The sequence below is a fragment of the Theropithecus gelada genome, chromosome 1 (assembly GCF_003255815.1).
Source record: "Theropithecus gelada isolate Dixy chromosome 1, Tgel_1.0, whole genome shotgun sequence".
NCBI classification, from domain to species: domain Eukaryota; kingdom Metazoa; phylum Chordata; class Mammalia; order Primates; family Cercopithecidae; genus Theropithecus; species Theropithecus gelada.
In genome coordinates, this window is record NC_037668.1 from 140,531,668 (window position 1) to 140,552,934 (window position 21,267).

At 38.5% G+C, this 21,267-nt stretch overlaps 1 protein-coding gene across 1 annotated transcript in view; it reads right to left on the reverse strand.

Moving 5' to 3' along the window:
• Positions 1-21,267, reverse strand: part of DNAH14 (dynein axonemal heavy chain 14) — a 507,005-nt gene that overhangs the window by 310,562 nt on the left and 175,176 nt on the right. Inside the window, exons 28-31 of the mRNA XM_025393377.1 lie at positions 11,327-11,623; positions 7,739-7,970; positions 6,714-6,767; positions 4,835-4,980 (exon numbers count right to left, since the gene is read on the reverse strand). Of these exons, the coding sequence (XP_025249162.1) occupies positions 4,835-4,980; positions 6,714-6,767; positions 7,739-7,970; positions 11,327-11,623 (729 nt within the window). The remainder of the gene's footprint in view (positions 1-4,834; positions 4,981-6,713; positions 6,768-7,738; positions 7,971-11,326; positions 11,624-21,267) is intronic.

Below are 21,267 nucleotides of genomic sequence, written 5' to 3' on the forward strand. Positions count from 1 at the left end.
GTCGCTCGCGCTGGGAGTTGGAGACTGGAGCTGTTGCTATTCGGCCATCTTGCTCCATCCCCCCAAAGTATGTTAAAACTATAAGTGAGTTTGGAAACTTTATTAAGGCTGTGTTACATTTAAATGCAAACAGAGCACACTGGAAAAAACAATGGTGAGAGAAAAAAGAAGAAATAGGAGGCTCATGCTGAGCCAAAGTTGTCACCCCTGCTGGGATTCAGATGTATTTGATCATGTCCAAAGATGTTTCTGGGACCTGAGGCTGGAAAATACCTAGCTGAATGAGTTGACTTACATAGTAAAAGGAACCTGGGGAGACTCTTGGGGAAGAAAAGAGCTCTGCCTGGAAGATATAGTAGAACACAGAATGGGGCACAGCACAGACATCCTGCTTCAGCATGGAACACAGCCTGTCTCCCAAGTGTCCCTAGCCTGTTTAAAAACTCTGGGACCACTATGAGATAGAATGCTTGGCATGAACATCAGTGTCCTACAATCAGCACCAGTGGTAGAGACAATAGGAGAAATCCTATAGTGATTTCTTGGACAGCTGATACTAAAGAGGGTGGTCAAAACAGGAAAACAATTGGGACAAAACATAGGGGAACTCACTGGACATAAATGGGGAAAACTTTGCAGAGGCTGAGGTGTAGCCAAGAGTCTGTGAAATGTTACTGTGACTGCCCCCCCGCAACTGTATCCACAGATTTATGAGTCCTGTAATACTAGCTTTAACAGTTTGAACAAAATCCATGAGAGAAAAGCCACAAGTTAGTATCCATTAGCTTGTATTAGAAATATTAGATTATAATACAATTTTATATGTTCATAAATCATATGAGTACTAAAATTACCTAAAGAGAAAAACTTTTTGCTTTTATTACTGAACATTAGCATTACTAACAAATACTGTTATTACAGAGCTTTTCAATAAAAGCACATTAATTCAGAGTAATAAGACAAGAGGGCTCTTCAGGTGTGTGGCCAGTATACCCACTTTGCTTTTTATCTCGCTGGGCATGGTGGCTCATGCCTGTAATTCCAGCACTTCGGGAGGCCGAAGCGGGTAGATCACACTGAGGTCAAGAGTTCGAGACCAGCCTGGCCAACATGGTAAAACCCCACCTCTACTAAAAATACAAAAATTAGCCGGGCATGGTGGTGCCACCTGTAATACCAGCATAAGAATTGTTTGAACCTGGGAGGCAGAGGTTGCAGTAAGCCGAGATCATGCCACTGGACTCTAGCTTGGGCAACAGAGTGAGACGTCTGCCTTAAAAAAAAAAAAATGTTTGTGGAAACAAATACAAATAACCATCAGGTAATATTAGGAACACCTCTAGGCACACAAACTAGAAAATCTGGAAGAAATGGATATGTTCCTAAACATACATACTCTCCCAAGGCTGAACCAGAAAGAAGTTGAAGCCCTGAACAGACCAATAATGGACTCCAAAATGTAATCAGTAATAAATAGCCTACCAACCAAAAAAAGCCCAGGACCGAACACATTCACAGCCAAATTCTATCAGATATACAAAGAAGAGCTGACTGGTACCATTCCTACTGAAAATATTCTAAAAAATCGAGGAGGAGGGACTCCTCTGTAACTCATTCTATGGGAACAGCATCACCCTAACACTAAAACCTGGCAAAGACACAACAACAGCAAAAAACTTCAGGCCAATATCCTTCATGAACACCAATGAAAGAATCTTCAACAAAATACTGGCAAATCGAATCCAGCAGCATATCAAAAAGCTTATCCACCACTATTAACTAGGCTTTATGCCTGGGGTGCAAGGTTGGTTCAATATATGCAAATCAATAAATATATTCATTACATAAACAAAACTAAACACAAAAAAACCACATGATAATCTCAATAGATGCAGAAAAGGCTTTTGATATAATTCAACATCCTTCATGTTAAAAACTCTCAATAAACTAGGTATTGAAGGAACGTACCTCAAAATAATGAGTCATTTATGACAAACTCATAGCCAACACCAATAATGAGTCATTTATGACAAACTCACAGCCAACACCATACTGAATGGGCAAAAACTGGAAGCATTTCCCTTGAAAACTGACACAAGACAAGTATGCCCTCTCTCACCACTCCTATTCAACATAGTCTTGGAAGTCCTGGCCACAGCAATCAGGCAAGAGACAGAAAGGGCATCCAAATAGGAAGACAGGAAGTCAAACTATCCCTGTTTGCAGATGCCATGATTCTATATCTAGAAAAACCCATCGTCATGGCCCAAAAGCTTCTTTCAGTGAAGTCTCAGGATACAAAATCAATGCACAAAAATCACTAGCATTCCTACACACCAACAACAGCCATGCCAAGAACCAAATCAGGAACATAATCCCATTCACTGTTGTCACAAAAACAATAAAATACCTAGGAATACAGCTAACCAGGGAGGTGAAAGATCTCTTCCAAGGAAAACTACAAAACACTGATCAAATGGAAAATGGAAAAACATTCCATTCTTATGGACAAGAAGAATCAATATTGCTAAAATGACCATACTGTCCAGTGTAATTTATAGATTCAATGCTATTCCTATCAAACTACCAATGACATTTTAATTCATAGAATTAGAAAAAACTATTTTACAATTCATATGAAACCAAAATGAGTCTGAAAAGCCAAGGCAATCCTAACCAAAAAGAATAAGGCTGGAAGCATCACATTACCCAACTTCAAACTATATTACAAGGCTACAGTTACCAAAACTGTAACTTTTGTAGCATGGTACTGGTACAAAAAACAGGCACATAGACCAATAGAACAGAGTTGAGAGCCCCAAAATAAGGCTGCACACATACAACCATCTGATCTTTGACAAACATGACAAAAGCAATGGAGAAAAGACTCCCTATTCAACAAATGATGCAGAAGATTGAAACTGGGCCCCTTCCTTTCACCATATACAAAAATCAACTCAAGATGGATTAAAGACTTAAATGTAAAACCCAAAACTATAAAAACCCTGGAAGACAACCTAGGCAGTACCATTTTGGACATAGGAACAGGCAAAGATTTCATGATGAACTCTTTCAATTGACAAAAGCAATTGCAACAAAAGCAAAGATTGACAAATGGGATCCAGTTAAACTAAGGAGCTTCTGCAAAGCAAAAGAAACTATCAACAGAGTAAACAGACAACCCATAGAATGGAAGAAAATTTTTGCAAACTATGCATCTGACAAAGGCCTAATATCTAGAATCTATAAGCAACTTTAACAAATTTACAAGCAAAAAACAAACAACTCTATTAAAAAGTGGGCAAAGGACATGAAGGGAGACTTTTCAAAAGAAGACATATATGCAGGCAACAAACATACGAAAAGAAAGCTCAGGCTGGGCGCAGTGGCTCACGCCTGTAATCCCAGCACTTTGGGAGGCCAAGGAGGGTGGATCACAAGGTCAGGAGTTTGAGACCAGCCTGACCAACATGGTGAAACCCCATCTCTACTAAAAATACAAAAATTAGCCAGGCATGGTGGTGCATGCCTATAATCCCAGCTACTCAGGAGGCTGAGGCAGGAGAATTGCTTGAACCCGGGAGGCGGATGCTGCAGTGAGTTGAGATTGTGCCATTGCACTCCAGCCTGGGCAACAGAGTGAGACTCCATCAAAAAAAAAAAAAAAAAAAAAAAGCTCAATGTCACTGATCATTAGAGAAAAGCAAACCAAAACCAAAATGAGACACCATCTCACACGAGTCAGAATGGCTATCACTAAAAAGTCAAAAAATAACAGGTGCTCGCAAGGTTGTGGAGAAAAAGGAACACTTATACACTGTTGGTGGGAGTATAAATTAGTTCAATTATTGTGAGAGACAGTGGGGCTATTCCTCAAAGACCTAAAAACAGAACTACTATTTGACCCAGCAATCCCATTACTGGCTATATACCCAAAGGAATACAAATTGTTCCATCATAATGACACATGCCGGAGTATGTTCATTGCAGCATTATTCACAATAGCAAAGACATGGATTCAACACAAATGCCCATCCATGGTAGACTGGATAAAGAAAATGTGGTATATATATACCATGGAATATTATGCAGCCATAAAAAAGAATGAGATCATGTCCTTTGCAGGAACATGGATGGAACTGGAGGCCATTATCAAAAGCAAATTAATGCAGGAGTAGAAAACCAAATACCTCATGTTCTCACTTGTATGTGGGAGCTAAGTGATGAGAACACATGGACTTACAGTGAGCAACAACTGATACTGGGGCCTACTGGAGGGTGGAAGGTAGGAGGAGGGAGACAATCAGAAAACTTTACTAGTGGGTACTAGTTCATACCTGGGTGATGAAATAATCTGTATAACAAATCCCCATGATACCAGTTTACCTATATAACAAATCTGCACATGTGGCCCTGAACTTAAAATAAAGGTTTAAAAAAATGTGGAAATTTAAAAAAGCAGCATTTGTTTGGGTTCTTCAAATGCAATATTCTAAGATAAAAAGATAATATGAGAATTTAAGCTGAAAAAATAATTAAAATATAGTTGCATCAGTGTCCTGGTAGCTCAGTAGACTGTTCCAAAGCTTGGGCAAGAATTTGGATACCTCTAAGTTGGCCTGAAAATTAGAGTTATAAATATATTCACATTATTTGCCAAGTAATGGAAACATTCAAGATAACTGCCATTCCCTTTGATGTGTGCTTTAAAAACACACACACACGCCTGAAAGACCTAAACACTTATTGGGGAAAAATATTTAACAATAATTAACTAAACAGTAAGTGTGCATCAGATTTCAATTCAAAAGGCATAAACACATTCAACAAGTACCTGGCAGAATAGTTGTCTTTTGCAGCCTTAATTGTTAGGATCTGTGAAGCAATGACAGAGAGAACTTCCAAATCAATTAGATTGAATTCATCGAAACAACTCCAAGCTCCTGACTGAACTAGTCCAAAGAAGAATTTTCTCACTATCTTTTTAAAAAAAAAAAAAGATTGATTAGTAAAATTATTATAATGGTGAGAAAATTTACTGAGATGTTAATTTGTACATGTTCTCCCCATGCTATCCAAACCAAGTAAAGGCCTTTTGCGTTTCCCCCTTCTAGGCATTTTTATAGGGTTGAAAGCAGCAGCTGCTTAGATGCTAGACAAGTCAACTACTCTGCTTTTCCCTTCTAAAAGCCCAAACACTCAGTAGAGCAAACTCTGATGCTCACAGGGACCGTGAAGACAGGGCCACAGCTTCTTATGGATTGTACAGAGATGCACCAGACCCCTCCCCTGGACAGCCATTTCCCTCACAGAGCTGCACCCTGGGGCAGAGTCTTCAGAACAACTTTCTGGCAGATGGGTGTAAAGTGTGTGAATCTGGGGCTACCTTTTCTGGATCAGGCAAAGATGCTTTATGGCTTAGTGGCAGGCAGCTGGTGGGCAATGCAAAACACTGAACCACAGGCCCAGATAAGGCAAGACTGCAGGGGGCCCAGCTAAAGCACGCAGCTGCTGTTGGGCTTCTGCCATTTGCCAGAGTGCAGGCCCAGGCTGACCAGGTGCACCCAGTGCTCTGTGAGAGGCTGAAAGTCTGGGATTGAAATCTATTGGTTTGTAAATGTTAGCAACTAAAACAAAGCAACAAAACAAACAAAAATATTGACAGGTCTAACTTCTGTGGGCTGAATGCAAGTTGAGGGATGCCTGAACTCTAATGCTAGGTATGGCAAAGAGGAAAGGAAGTGGGAATGGGAACGAGTAAGAGAGAGCCTCATACCGAGAAGGATATAGAAGATGGTTCCTTCCACTGAGCAGCAGGAATCAGATCTTGTCTTAATTTAAAATTTTGGTATTTTGTTCATGGGACGTTTGGGGGCATTAATTCTGACTTTTAAAATATTGCATTAAATATTATTTATCTTAATTAGCAGGCTTTTTGTCCTCACTCATGTGGAGCCCTCATAGGCCCCACTGCTAGTTTCCAGGAAGGAGGCAAGAGTCTATTTGGTAAGTATCTTAAAAATAATAATTGATCAGCTTATTTATGTTGATATTTTTCATGTACTAAATGAGCACAAATTGGAAATGCAGGATCTCAGAGGTAACGTGCTTCGAACACAAATAAAATGACAGCAATAAAATGTATAATGTTTGAACCTAACATGCAAAACAAATTGCAGTATTTTGAAACTTTGAGTAGATTTGTAAGAGACATATTTCAGAATGTTATAAGATATGTCAGATAATGTGCAAACAAAACAAGACTGACAGGAACTTGTAATCATCATCTATATAAACTCTCAAATATTTGTGTTAATCATAATCTTGTCTTAATTACCTTTTCAGTAAATAAATGTATGGGGTTAGGACTTAAAATAAATGTATGCTAATAAAGCAGTACTCTTAATTGTTTTATATATTCATGTTCCATGTAAGATTTTTTTATTGAAAAGAATCCAACTGTTGAAAAGTTTGAAAACCACTGTCTTAAGGAGTAGTTCACCTGAATAAAAGCAACGTATATAATGTTTTAAATTTCTATTATATTCTAGGTTTCTAGTCCATTAGTTTAAAAGAAATAATAGCATTTAAAGTTCTGTTAATACTTGATGTTTGTCTCAGATAAATATTTTTTCTTGTTCTTTTATTCTTCAATGAATTGTTTTACGTTTTATGTGTACAATATTTCTTCCTGACACATGTTTAAGCTTTACCTTATAATCCAGATCCTCAAAACAGTTGAAGACCACACAATGTTTGCCTAAGGACTGGGAAACAAAAATATTTTAATATCTTTCTTGAATTATGACACAAAATACTAATGTTAAAACTGCGAGAGTAATAAAATGTCTATGTTTTTGAGAAAACTTTTGCAAGATGGAGATGAATTAAAAATCAAATTTAGAGATTCACAAAACTCAATATAATAGTATAAATGTACATATACTGTTACAGTTCAGTTGATTAGTTTATAGAGCATTAAGGTCATGTTTTTACATAAATCTATGAATAAAAAACTATGAAAAAATTCTAGGTTACAAACTATATCCTTTGCTTTCATCAGTAACTACTACTGCTTTTATCTCTCTGTCTCTCTCTCTCTCTCTCTCTCTTTCTGTCTCTGTCCCTCTCAGTCTCACTTTCTGTCTCTCTCTCTCTCTCTCTCTCACACACACACACACAACAATATTAATCATTCACAAGTAGTTTTCCAGCTAAATAAAAAGCATATGTTGGCTTATTGAGATTCTAAGCTGCAGCACACAACAGGCATTCAAAACGTCATTGATGAATTAATTATATGTGAATTAATGAATGTGCTTGTTAATGCAATGAACATCTTAATAGCAGGAATGGTGTAAATTTAAGATACCATCAAAATTTGTGTGACAGAAAAAGAAAAAAAGACGTTTTTTTTTTTTTTGAGACGGAGTCTCGCTGTGTCGCCCAGGCTGGAGTGCAGTGGCGCGATCTCGGCTCACTGCAAGCTCCGCCTCCCGGGTTCACGCCATTCTCCCGCCTCAGCCTCCGAGTAGCTGGGACTACAGGCGCCCGCCACCACGCCCGGCTAATTTTTTGTATTTTTAGTAGAGACGGGGTTTCACCGTGTTAGCCAGGATGGTCTCGATCTCCTGACCTCGTGATCCACCCGCCTCGGCCTCCCAAAGTGCTGGGATTACAGGCTTGAGCCACCGCGCCCGGCCAAGAAGTTTTTATTCTGGATAGAGAAACCACTTACTTTTGCCAGATCTTTGACAGTCTCAGTTTTTCCTGTACCAGCTGGACCAGCAGGACAGCCTCCTAGATTCAAGTGTAGTGCTTCCATGAGAGTTAGCCAGCATCGGTCTGTGAGAGGTGTAATAACCAATCTTGAGGTACAGCCCAAGTACTCATAGCCATAAGAAAAGCTGGCATTTCCTTGAGATACATAGCACAATTTTTGTTTTTCATTCCATTTATATTGCAAATGTCTGAAAACAAAATTTTAAATGTTCATATTATTTGGTTAAATTATTTTTATTTTTTTCACATGCAGAAACAGAATCAGGATTTAAAATGGAGCATTGATTAAAAAAACAAATAGAAGTAAAAAAATTAAAATCAAATAAGAAGTGTGATATAAAACTCATCAATGACTGATCATATTAGGTATGAAATAGAACTGAAGAATAGAAACATGTGAACACACTTCCCTCTGAGGCTAATGGCCTTGCTGATTATGCTGCTTTGGTGTGATGTCAACCCAAATGGGGGATTTATATAAGAATCATCCCTCTGAAGTTTATTATGGTTTTCAATAAGACTGTGATTGAAGATGATGTTTATCATAATCTGGATCCTTATTATGAGGGTACTTAAGAGAAATGCTATTTGTTCTACATATCAAAACAAATTGAACTTTGTAGAAAATGATTTGCATTTATATCATGAGCAGTGTGAATTGTGAATTGTATAGCTAACCATAAATGTTCACCTCTAGAAGGTTTTGAGTTACAAAACCTTTGTGGTATGAAACCTTTGTGGTATGAATTCTTGACTCTATTTTATATCCCAATTAGTGCTAACTCGATTCTCAAAATAAACACATTTGGGCACTATCAATGAAAAACTATCAAACAATATTTTGTAAATAATTTTACTTTTTTAAATATTAAAACATTGTCAGCGAAAACTCATTCCTACACATTTTTAATTGTTTAGTGCTGTTTTGATTTTGAATTACAAGTGGAGGCAGGTACAATATCTTCGCAGAATTTATTCATTAAAGCTCTTACATAGGCACTAGTTTTTGCCTTTGTTTGCCTTTCTTCACTCATTCCACTCACTCTCAACGTATGCTATCATGTAGTAGTGTGCATATCCTTGTAAGCCCTTTTAAATCTTTTCTGGAACAACAGGGAATATTATAAAGAAATCTGGAAAAGTGAGTAAATTTTAAAAATAAATTTAAATTAAAAAGAAAAGAAAAATTTAAAATTATAAGCAACTACCTTGCAAAGTCTCAGATGGGAGAGCATATATCCATAAGAAAGAGAAAAGTATAATACTTGTGGAAGAAAATGTTTTTTAAAGAAGAAATTCTGTTATCCTAAGGACGAGTATTTGTTTTATGATTCAACTAAACTGCTAAATCATTATTTTGATAGCAAATCAATTTCCAGAGCCTTTGCCTTTCTATTAGTATTCCCTTAGAACAGAGCTTCTCAAACTTTCTCAGTTCACTGCACTCTTAGTAATCCAGTAATATTTTCATGATGACCCTAGACCAAAAGGAATATCTAACAGTTTCTTTTCTTAATTTTAGGTCCAAAACAGTTTAATAAGTATTTTTGTCCTAATGATTTAGTAGGTTGCTTGAAACAAGGTACACAAATGAATTGACAAAAAAAATTATTTCATTAAATGTTTTAAAAATTAAATTAATTTATTTATTTGAGATGGAGTCTCGCTCTGTCACCCAGGTTGGAGTGCAGTGGCACGATCTCAGCTCACTGGAATCTCCACCTCCTGGGTTCAAGTGATTCTCCTGCCTTAGCCTTTGAGTAGCTGGGATTACAGGTGTGCACCATCACGCTCAGCTAATTTTTATTTTTAGTAGAGACAGGGTTTCACCATGTTGGCCAGACTGGTCTCCAACTCTGGACTTCAAGTGATCCACTGGCCTCAGCCTCCCAAAGTGCTGGGATTACAGGTGTGAGCCAACATGCCTGGCCTTATTTCGTTTTTAAATAACCAGTTACTTAGATATGCCTATTGTGTACTGCACCACTTATCAAACCTTAGGATCAGACTGGATACTGCCAATCTCGTTTGCTACACTGATTTTCATGGGATACTTGCTTTTTTATGAGAGCAACTGCCAAAACCTAGCTTTGCAGGGATAAGAAGTCACTGAAAGGTATGTAGCATGATCTGATGTTAAAACAGAACTATTTTGAGCTGCTAGTATGTTTGGTGTCTGATAGATGTTGTACATTGCTGTGATTCCCTCAAAAGGTTAAAATATCTTGCAGTGCCCTTGTGAATTGTCTATGGTGGCTTGGGATACCTTGACACATAGTTTGGGAACTGTAGCCCTAAACTCAGACACTTACAGAGTCTTATCAGGATCTTCTCTTTTCCAGTTTACCTTTCTATATATGCTCTTCCTCTTTTTCATTTTCATTTTTAAAAAGAGTTAATAAAAAGTAATAATGACACACTAGACTTTTTTTCCAGAGTAATGGTTCATTAACACAGTATATCCTCTTTGGCAATTAAGAAAGTATACATTTATGCTTTAATGAACATGTAAATATATATCAGATATAAAGTATTCAGATAAAATATAGTCAACAGTGGCCTCAGTTATATACTTAAGCCTCTGTCTACTTCTTTTTCTAGAGTTTAAACGAAACTGTCATACCTAAAATCAGGACTTTTATGCTAACTGCAGAATTTATGCTAACCGTACATTTATCATCAGAGCTTGATGCTCAATCTCTTCCCACCAAAGGTGAGAATGGCTCTATTTTTCTATACTTTCATATTTTACTAATTGACTCCAGGTAGGAAGAAGGCAGTTTTGAGTTAGGGAGCTGGCTGGAAATGTTCTTCAGTTTGTTTCCCCTCAGTCTGTTCCAGAATTAACAGCACAGTGGAAAGAAGAGGCTTGAGGTAGAGCTCTGACTGCCCATGGAAAGATACTGCCCTCTGTCTAGATGGAAATGAGGGAATGTAACTATCAAAAGGGCCTAATCAGGTCAGGAAGACAAAGAAGAAAGAAGTAAAAATTAGGTGGAGGGACAGTAGAAAAGAGAAAGAAGGAAAAGCAGTAGTAGGGTACAGTAATCTCCCCTTATCTGCATGGGATACATTTCAGGACACCCCTCCTGCTGCTGCCCAAACAGAGGATACCTATAGTTCAAACCACATATAGTTCCAGACCCTCTATATACCATACTATGACTTTTCCTATACATAAATAACTATAATAAAGCTTAATTTATAAATCAGGCACAGTAAGAGATGAACAACGATGACATAATAGAACAGTAGAAAAATATACTCACATTCACATGGCATGTGAATGTGATCTGCCTCTCTAAATATCTTATTGTAAAATACTCACTTATTTTTGGGCCACAATTGACCACAGTAACTGAAACTGGAAAGTGAAACTGCAGATAAAGGGGGACTAATGTACTCAGATTGGTTTGCTTAGAATTTTGGTAAAGCCCCCAAAATTAAAACTCGAGTTTGACAAAGTGTGAAGTAGAGAATCAATTTACCTAAAGATATATTTGTGAGAAGTTATTGTATGTAGTTATAATTTAGATCCACCTACCTTGTCCACTCAAAATCCTCTGCATTGAAGATATTTTTAAGTAGTAAATTTATCACTATATCTCTGCAGTGAACATAAAGGGTAAGCAGTGCCCCTAGTACAGCTTTTGTTCGAGAGTTACTAGTATCCAGCACTACCAGCTCTGCAACCTCTTCTAGATGACATATCAGACCAGCGTGGACTTTTTCCAATTTTTCTCTTGAATAAGAACTCACAAAACTTTTAATACAATCATTATAAAACATGATCTGGCTCTGAAAAAGTAAGATAATGTTATTATATGTGTATATATAATTGAAGCATACATTTTATTTGAAATTAAAATGGATGTTTTCATAAAGTCATGTGGTGTGTATGTGAGTGTTTGTGTAAGAGACCTTACACATTTGTATGTATTTGAGGGCTAAAGATTGAATTCTGATTGATGCTTATGGGGGCCTTATCAATTTGTACTTCCTAAATCTTATATTCTGAAATCTTCCTAAATCTTACACCAGCAACCTTAAGTAATAATGTGGGGACAGTAAAAATGGTAGAAAACTCCGAGATGAAATTAGTGCTGCTTTTCTCTGTTGAACTCAGAAGTAATATACCTAGAACACAGTAAGCTTGTAGTCATAGTTTTCAGAAAGTTTATAGACCTCTCTTATTCAGCCCATCTTTTGACACTCACTCTTGTCATATATAATGGAGCTGTTTTAAGAAGTCTACTGGATTAAGGTCAGATTGACTCTGGAAGTTAAAAGAGGGGGATACATCAGGACAGCTTATAGGTTTCTGGGCTTTACATTGGATAAATTGTGATTCCAGTAACTCACTACAATAGTACCTATTGCAGGAAAAGTATGCTGCAGGCAAGGTGGCACAGTGAATTCATTCACGGATATATTAAATTTGAAGTGTTCAAGAAACATAAGAAGAGCTATCAAGATATGAATATGGGAATAATTAGCATAAAGTTAATAGAGTGAGATTTTTCCAGATTGAGATAGCAGCATTCAGGATGAGAAACTTGTTATATCAACAGCATTATTGGTTACATGCAACAGAAATGAACTGGCTTTCTTAAAGGATGTTGCAAGCTCATAATGAGCAGATCAAAAGGAGGCTAGAGACTGAGGGTTAGAAAGTGGGCAGGACCAAGAGTCTGGGAAGACAAGAGGAATCACAGTCAAGGCCATGTCATGGCAGAGTCTGGTCAGATGCCAGTACTGCTGTCCTTGAGACATTTATTCAAGATTTGTAGCCTCAGGAGAGAACATCCAACAGATGGAGACCCTTCCCTAGGCTGCATCAGTGTAGGGTAAAGGAGGACTTGGTTCCGGTGAGGGAGATTGTGAACCAGTTTTTAATTCTTGTTTGTTATTTATTCATAAAGGAATTTTAATTACTATATCTTCAAATTCTCTCAGTGGCCAGTGCATGCAGACATCTAATTATTCCCATTCCCCCACAGGTGTCTTTTTACATCCATTCAGAGGCAACTCCTAGTCATGTGACATATGTAGAAGTGCAAGAGAAAGGGGAGTTGTAAATTGCATCCTGGAATGGAAAAGGAGCAGTAGGTAAGGCAGACATGGGAAAAAATTTGGCAAAAGAACATTCAATGATTGAAGTTGAAGTCTATCATAAAGTATTTCTAGAAATAGGATACAGGCTGCTTATCAATGTTAAGCATGTTTGGAAGACGAGGGATCCAAGAAACATCTTTTCTTAGGAGAGCAGATTTGATTATTTGAATTTCTGTTAAACTACAGAAGTGTGCAGATTGATTCATTATAATTTTGTCACCTTTGTAAAGAACAGTTTAGGTAAGTTCCTCAGCTTAAGATCTGTGAATATTTTCAATATTCAGTCAAGTGGAGAACAAAAGGGACAAAGAAGATTTGATAATAATAACTTGCGTACACAATCCAAAGTTATTTTAACAAAGACTTGAAAATTGTGAGTCAAGGCAAAGTAAAAGGATATGATGTTAATTTAAAATTGAATAGAGAACTACAAGTCAAGTACGCTTTAAAAATACTTGATTATGGAGGGCTAAGATGATCGATTAGAAGTAGCTGCAGTCCACAACACTCCTGGAGAAGAATGAAAAGGGGCGAGTGAATTCAACACCTTTAACTGAAATATCCGGGTTCTCGCATTGGGAATGAATAGGCAAGCAGCTCGGATTCAAGGAGAGTGAGGAGAAACAGTGGGGTTGGGGAGGGGGGGACAACAGCCCAACAGTAAACAGCATGGAGCCAAAGGAATCCCCCAGCCCCAGCCAGGGAAGGCAGTGAATGATTGTGAAACCCCACCTGGGAAACCATGCTTCTCCCACAAATCTTTGCAACCTGTGGAGCAGGAGATCCCCTCCTAAGCCCACGCCACCAGGGCTGTGGGTCCAGTACACAGAGCTGTGTGGAGTCTGCAAAACAGCCACTCAGGTGCACACAGAGACCCAGGAGTTTTGCATGCTCCAGCCCCAGGATCCCCACCAAGGTAGAAAATCTGCCCATACACATCCATAAGAAGTGGGCTGAATATAGGGCACCAAGCAGCGTCCTTCTGTAGGCCTCACTTCCACAGCATCTCACAGGTTAAGACCCACTGGCTTGGAATCCCAGTCAGCCAATGGCAGAGGGCTGAAGTCCACCAGGGACAGGACAGAGATCCGTTGGGGAGAGCGGCTGCCATCTCTGCGGTTTGGGGGAAACAGCTGTTCCAGTTTGCAGGCTGTGAAGAGTGCAGATGGTCCAGACAAGGAGGGGCCCCCCACAGTGCAATGCTGTGGCCTTGCCAGATTGGGGCCAGACTGCTTCTTTAACCAGGGCCCTGACATACTACTCCTCAATGGGCAAGTCCTTGGGTCCACGGACAGAGCCCTGATCTCTCGCTAGCAGAGAACTCCCAGGGGAGGGGTGGCTGCCGTATCCGCAGTTCCCTAGTCTCAGCTGTGGAGATGAAGAGGGGTCCTCCCACAGTGCAGTGCAGCTGCCTTGCCAGATTATGGCCAGACTGCATCTTTAACTGGGGCCCGACTCACTCCTCCTCACTAGGGGGGGTCTTCGGTTCTGTGGACAGAGATCTCTTCCTGGGAGGGAGATCCCTGGGTGAGGGGCAGCGCTATCTCTGAGGTTCCCTAAACTCAGCCATTCTACCCGGCTGGCTGCGGAAAATACAGACGGTCTACAAAGAAGGGTCACCCCCCAGTGAAACATGCCTGCTCTACCAAGAAGCAACCAGACTGCTTCACTGGATGGGTTCCTGATCCTCTTTCTCCTGACTGGGTGACATCTTCCACTGGAGGGCCCTAGCCTCCACAGCAGCCCTATGGTAGAGTGGCCTGTTAAAAGAAAGACAAACAGAGGCTAGGCAGTGGCTCATGCCTGTAATCCCAGCGCTCTGGGAGGCTGAGGTGGGTGGATCGCCTGAGGTCAGGAGTTCAAGACCAGCCTGGCCAACATGGTGAAATGCTGTCTCTACTAAAAATGTAAAAATTAGCTGGGTGTAGTGGTGCATGCCTGTAACCTCAGCTACTCAGGAGGCTGAGGCAGGAGAATGACTTCCACCTGAGAGATGGAGGTTGCAGTGAGCTGAGATTGTGCCACTGCACTCCAGCCTGGGTGTCAGAGGAAGACTCTGTCTTAAAACAAAACAAAACAAACAAAAAACAAACAGACAACAACAACATCAACAAAAAAAGACCCCACAAAAACCCCACTCAAAGGTCAGCAACCTCAAAGATCAAAGGTAGATAAACCCACAAAGATGAGAAGGAATAAATGCAAAAACACTGGAAACTCAAAAACCCAGCATGCCTCTCCTTCAAACGATTTCAACAGAACTAGGCTGAGGCTGAGATGGATGAATTGGCAGAAATAAGGCTTCAGAAGGTGGGTAATAACTAACTTTGCTGAGTTAAAGGAGTATGTGCTAACCCAATATAAAGAAGCTAAAATAATAATAACACAATGCAGGAGCTGATAGCCAGAATAACCAATTTAGAGAGGAACATAACTGACCTAATGGAGCTGAAAAATACAACAAGAGAAATTCACAATGCAATCACAAGTATCAACAGCAGAATAGACCAAGGGGAGGAAAGAATCTCAGAGCCTGAAGACTATCTTTCTGAAATAAGAGAGGTAGAAAATAATAATGAAAAAAGAATAAGGAATGAACAAAACCTCTGAGAATTATGGAATTATGGAAAGAGAACAAACCTACGACTGAATGCGGTACCTGAAACAGATGGGAAGAATGGAACCAAGTTGGAAAACGTACTTCAGTATATCATCCAGGAGAACTTCCCCAACCTAGCAAGACAGGCTAACATTCAAATTCAGAAAACGCAGAGAACCCCAGTAAGATATTCCATGAGAAGATCAACTCTGAGATACATAATCATGAGATTCTCCATGGTCAAAATGAAAGAAAAAATGTTAAAGGCAACCAGAGAGAAAAGCTAGGTCACCTACAAGGTAAAACCCATCAGACTAATAGTGAACCTCTCATTGGAAACCCTGCAAGCCAGAAGAGATTGGGGGCCAATATTCAACTTCTTAAAGAAAAGAATTTCCAGTCCAGAATTTCATATCTGGCCAAACTAAGCTTATCATAAGCAAAGGAGAAAGAAGATCCTTTTCAGAAAAGCAAATGCTCAGGGAATTCATCCTCACCAGATCTGCCTTGCAAGAGCTCCTGAAGGAAGCACTAAATATTAAAAGAAGAAACCATCATCAGCCACTACAAAACACACTGATGTACACAGACTAGTGACACTATGAAGCAACCACAAAAACAAGTCTGCAAAATAACGAGCTAGCATCATGATGTCAGGATACAATTTACACATAACAATACTAACCTTAAATATAAACGGGCTAAATGCCCGAATTAAAAGACACAGAATGACAAGCTGGATAAAGAGTTAAGCCTCATCAGTATACTGTCTTCAAGAGCCCCATCTCACATGCAAAGACACACATAGGCTCAAAATAAAGGGATAAGGGAAAATTTACCAAGGAAATGGAAAACAGTAAAAAGCAGGAGTAGCAACCCTAGTTTCTAAAAAGCAGACTTTAAACCAACAAAGATTAAAAAAAGACAAAGAAGAGCATTACATAATGGTGAAGGGCTCAATTCAACAAGTGATAACTACCCTAAATATATATGCACCCAATACAGGAGCACCCAGCTTCAGAAAGCAAGTTCTTACAGACCTACAAAGAGATTTAGTCACCCACACAATAATAGTGGGAGACTTTAACACCCCTCTGACAATATTAGACAGATCATTGAGACAGAAAATAAACAAAGATGTTTAGAACCTGAACTTGACCAAAGGGACCTAATAGACATATACAGAACTCTTTACCCCAAAACAACAGAATATAGACTCTTCTCACAGCCACACAACACTTACTTTAAAATTGGTCACATCATAGGATCACATAGTAGAAAGTGATCACACTCCTCTGCAAATGCAGAAGACCTGAAATCATAATGGTCTCTCAGACCACAGTACAATCAAATTAGAACTCAAGATTAAGAAATCCACTCAAAACCATACAACAACATAGAAATTGAACAACCTGCTCCTGAATGACTCTTGGGTAAATAAAATAAAGGCAAACATTAAGAAGTTCTTTGAAACTAATGAGAACGAAGAGACAACATACCAGAATCTCTGGGACACAGCTAAAGCAGTGTTAAGAGGGAAATTTATAGCATTAAATGCCCACATCAAAAAGCTAGAAAGACCTCAAGTTAACAGCCTAACATCTCAACTAAAAGGACTAGAGAACCAAGAGCAAACAAACCCCAAACCTAGCAGAAGACAAGAAATAACCAAGATCAGAGTTGAGTTGAAGGAGATAGAGACATGGGAAACCTTTTAAAAAATTAACAAATCCAGGAGCTTTTAAAAAAGAAATAGATACACCGTTTGCTAGGCTAATAAAGATGAAAAAAGAGAAGAATCAAATAAACACAATAAGAAATGATTAGGGGGATATTGTCACTGATCCGACAGAAATAAAACAGGAAATAGACAATTTCCTGGACAAATACACCCTCCCAAGACTGAACCAGGAAAAAATCAAGTCCCTGAATAGACCAATAACGAGTTGTGAAATTGAAGCAGTAATAAATAGGCTGCCAACCAAAAAAATCCCAAGACCAGATGGATTCACATCTGAATACTATCAGAGGTATGAAGAGAAGCTGGTACTATTTCTACTGAAACTATTCCAAAAAATTGAAGAGGAAGGACTCTTTCCTAACTCATTCTATGATACTAGCATCACCCTGATACCAAAATCTGGCAGAGATACAACAAAAAAAGAAACTTCAGGTCAAAATCCCTGATGAACATTGATGCAAAAATCCTCAATAAAATATTGGCAAATCCAAATCCAGCAGCACATCAAAAAGCTTATTCACCAAGAACAAGTTGGCTTTATACCCAGAATGCAAGGTTGGTTCAACATATGCAAATCAATAAATGTCATTCATTACATAAGGAGAACTAAAGACAAAAACCACATGATTATCTCAATAGATACAGAAAAGGCCTTTGAAAAAATTCAACATCTCTTCATGTTAAAAACTCTCAACAAACTAGGTATTGGAGGAACATTCCTCAAAATAATAAGAGCTATATATGACAAACCCACAGCCAATATCATACTAAATGGGCAAAAGCTGGAAGCATTCTCTTTGAAAACTGGCACAAAACAAGGATGCCCTCTCTTACCATTCCTATTCAACATTTTATTGGAAGTTCCAGCCAGGGCAATCAGGCAAGAGGAAGAAATAAAGGGTATTCAAATAGGAAGAGAGGAGGTTAAATTATCTTTGTTTGCAGATAACATGATCCTGTATCTAGAAAACCCCATCATCTCAGCCCAAAAGCTTCTTAAGCTGATAAGCAACTTCAGCAAAGTCTCAGGACATAAAATCAATGTGCCAAAATTGCTAGCATTCCTATATATACCACCAAGCAAGCAGAGAGCCAAATCATGAATAAACTCCCATTCACAATTGCTACAAAAAGAATAAAATGCCTAGGAATTACAACTAACAAGGGAAATGAAGTACCTCTTCAAGAAGAACTACAAACCACTGCTCAGGGAAATCAGAGAGGATACAAACAAATGGAGAACCATTCCATGCTCATGGATAGGAAGAATCAGTATCATAAAAATAGCCATACTACCCAAAGTAATTTATAGATTCAATGCTATTCCCATTAAACTACCACTGACATTCTTCATAGAATTAGAAAAACTATTTTAAAATTCATATGGAACCAAAAAAGAGCCCAAATAGCCAAGTCAATACTAAGCAAAAAGAACACATCTGGAGGCATTACACTACCTGACTTCAAACTGTACTACAAGGTTACAGTGACCAAAACAGCATGGTACTGGTACAAAAACAGACACATAGACCAATGTAACAGAATAGAGAACCCAGAAATAGAACCTCACACCTACAGCCATTTGATCTTCCACAAACATGATCAAAACAAGCAATGAGGAAAGGATTTCCTATTTAATAAACGGTGCTGGGAGAATGGCTAGCCATATGTAGAAAATTGAAAGTGGAACCCTTCCTTACACCATATACAAAAATTAACTCAAGGTGGAATAAAGGCTTAAATCTAAAAACCAAAACTATCAAAATCCTAGAAAAAAATCTAGGCAATGCCAGTCAGGATATAGGCATAGGCAAAGACTTCATGACAAAAATTCCAAAAGCAATTGCAACAAAAGCGAAAACTGACAAATGAGATTGAACTCACCTAAAGAGCTTCTGCACAGGACAGCAAAAGAAACTATCATCAGAGTGAACAGACAACCTACAGAATGGGAGAAAATTTTTGCAATCTCTCCATCTGACAAAGGGCTAATCTCCAGAATTTACAAGGAACTTAAACACATTTACCAGAGAAAGAAAACTCCATTAAAAAGTGGGCAAAGGACATGAACAGATACTTCTAAAAAAAAAGACATACGTGTGTCCAACAAACATTTGAAAAAAACCTCAACATTACTAATCATTAGAGAAACGCAAACCAAAACTACAATGAGATACCATCTCACACTAATCAGAATGGCTATTGTTAAAAAGTCAAAAAAATAGATGCTGGTGAGGTTGTGGAGAAAAGGGAACATTTATATACTGCTACACTGCTGGTGGGAGTGTAAATCAGTTTAACATTGTGGAAGATAGTGTGGTGATTCCTCAAAGACCTAGAGGCAGAAATACCACTTGATCCAGCAATCCCATTGCTGGGTACATACTCAAAAAATATAAATCATTCTATTATAAAGATACATGCACACATGTATATTCATTGCAGTACTATTCACAATAGCAAAGACATGAAATCAACACAAATGCCCATCAATAATAGAGTGGATAAAGAAAATGTGGTATGCATACATCATGGAATACTATGAAGCCATAAAAAGAATGAGATCATGTCCTTTGCAGGGACACAGATGGATGTGGAAGCCGTTACCCTCAGCAAACTAATGCAGGAACAAAAAAACAAACACCATATGTTCTCACTTATAAATGGGAGCTGAATGATGAGAACACACAGACACATGGGATGGAAGGGTGGCAGGAACAACACACACTGGGGCCTGTTGCATGGGTGGACGCAGGGAGAGCATCAGGAAGAATAGCTAATGGGTGCTGGGCTTAATACCTAGGTGATGGGATGATCTGTGCAGCAAAGCAGCATGGCACACCTTTACCTATGTAACAAGCCTGCACATCCTGCACATGTACCCTTGAACTTAAAATAAAAGCTGATGAAAAAAAAAAACTTGATAATGGTACCTCCTGGCAATATGACTTCTATCTTCATCACTCCAGAAAATGACTGTTGACAGATATAATATAGTTTACAGATCTTTTAAAATGATGGCCACTCACTTTTAAAAATGATTACTCAGTTTTTCTAGAGAAAAATCAAAGAAACAAACAAAAACACACCTTTCTTCCTCTTTAGCTTCCATGACAACTCTAATTTTTTTTTCTTTTTTGGCCACTCTTTTTCAGTCCTTTTCTTTTGCCTATTCCTTAGCTGTTCATGTTGCTTGAGGTCTTTCCTTGTCCCTCTTCTCTTATTCTACACATGCTGATAGGGGAAATTTTATCACTCCCCTGGCTCCAACCACACTTCTCAAAATAACTGCCAATTTTTGTTTTATTGACATCACAACTTCCTAGTTTTCTCTCTCTCTTATGAGACCCAGAAAAACAATAATTAGCTCTAGCAAATATACATGTAGTAGGCAGAATAATGGTTCTCTACAAAGTCATTTCCTAACTCCCAGAACCTGTGAATATGTCACCTTAAATGGCAAAAGGGACTTTTCAGATAGAATTGAATTAAGAAAATCGAGCTAGAGAGATTATTCTGGATTATCTGGGTGGGTCAAATGTGTATCCATAAAACACATGTAATCATAAAACTGGGTAACTTTTTCTACCTGTGAACAGAGGGAGCTAGGACTACTGAAGAGAAGTCAGAGAGATGCACATTGCTGACTTTGAAAATGGAGGAATGGGCTGTGAGCCAAGGAATGCCAATGGCCTCTGGAAGCTGAAAAGGCAAAGAAACAGATTTTCCCCAAGAGCCTCTAGAAAGGAACACAGCTTTGCTGACACCTTGATCTTAGCCCACGGAGACCTGTCAGTTGGCCTTCTAACCTACTGAACTATAAGATAATAAAGCTGTGTTATTTTAAGCCACCAAGTTTTTTGTAACTTTTTAATAACAACAGTAGAAAACTAATGCAATACAATATAGTGACATGCTTAAGAAAACAGTTCTACTTTCATTTAAAATTATAAAGATTTTCAAAACTATAGTGAAGTTGAAGGAATTATACAATGAATACTTATATATTCACCACCTACATTCTACAATT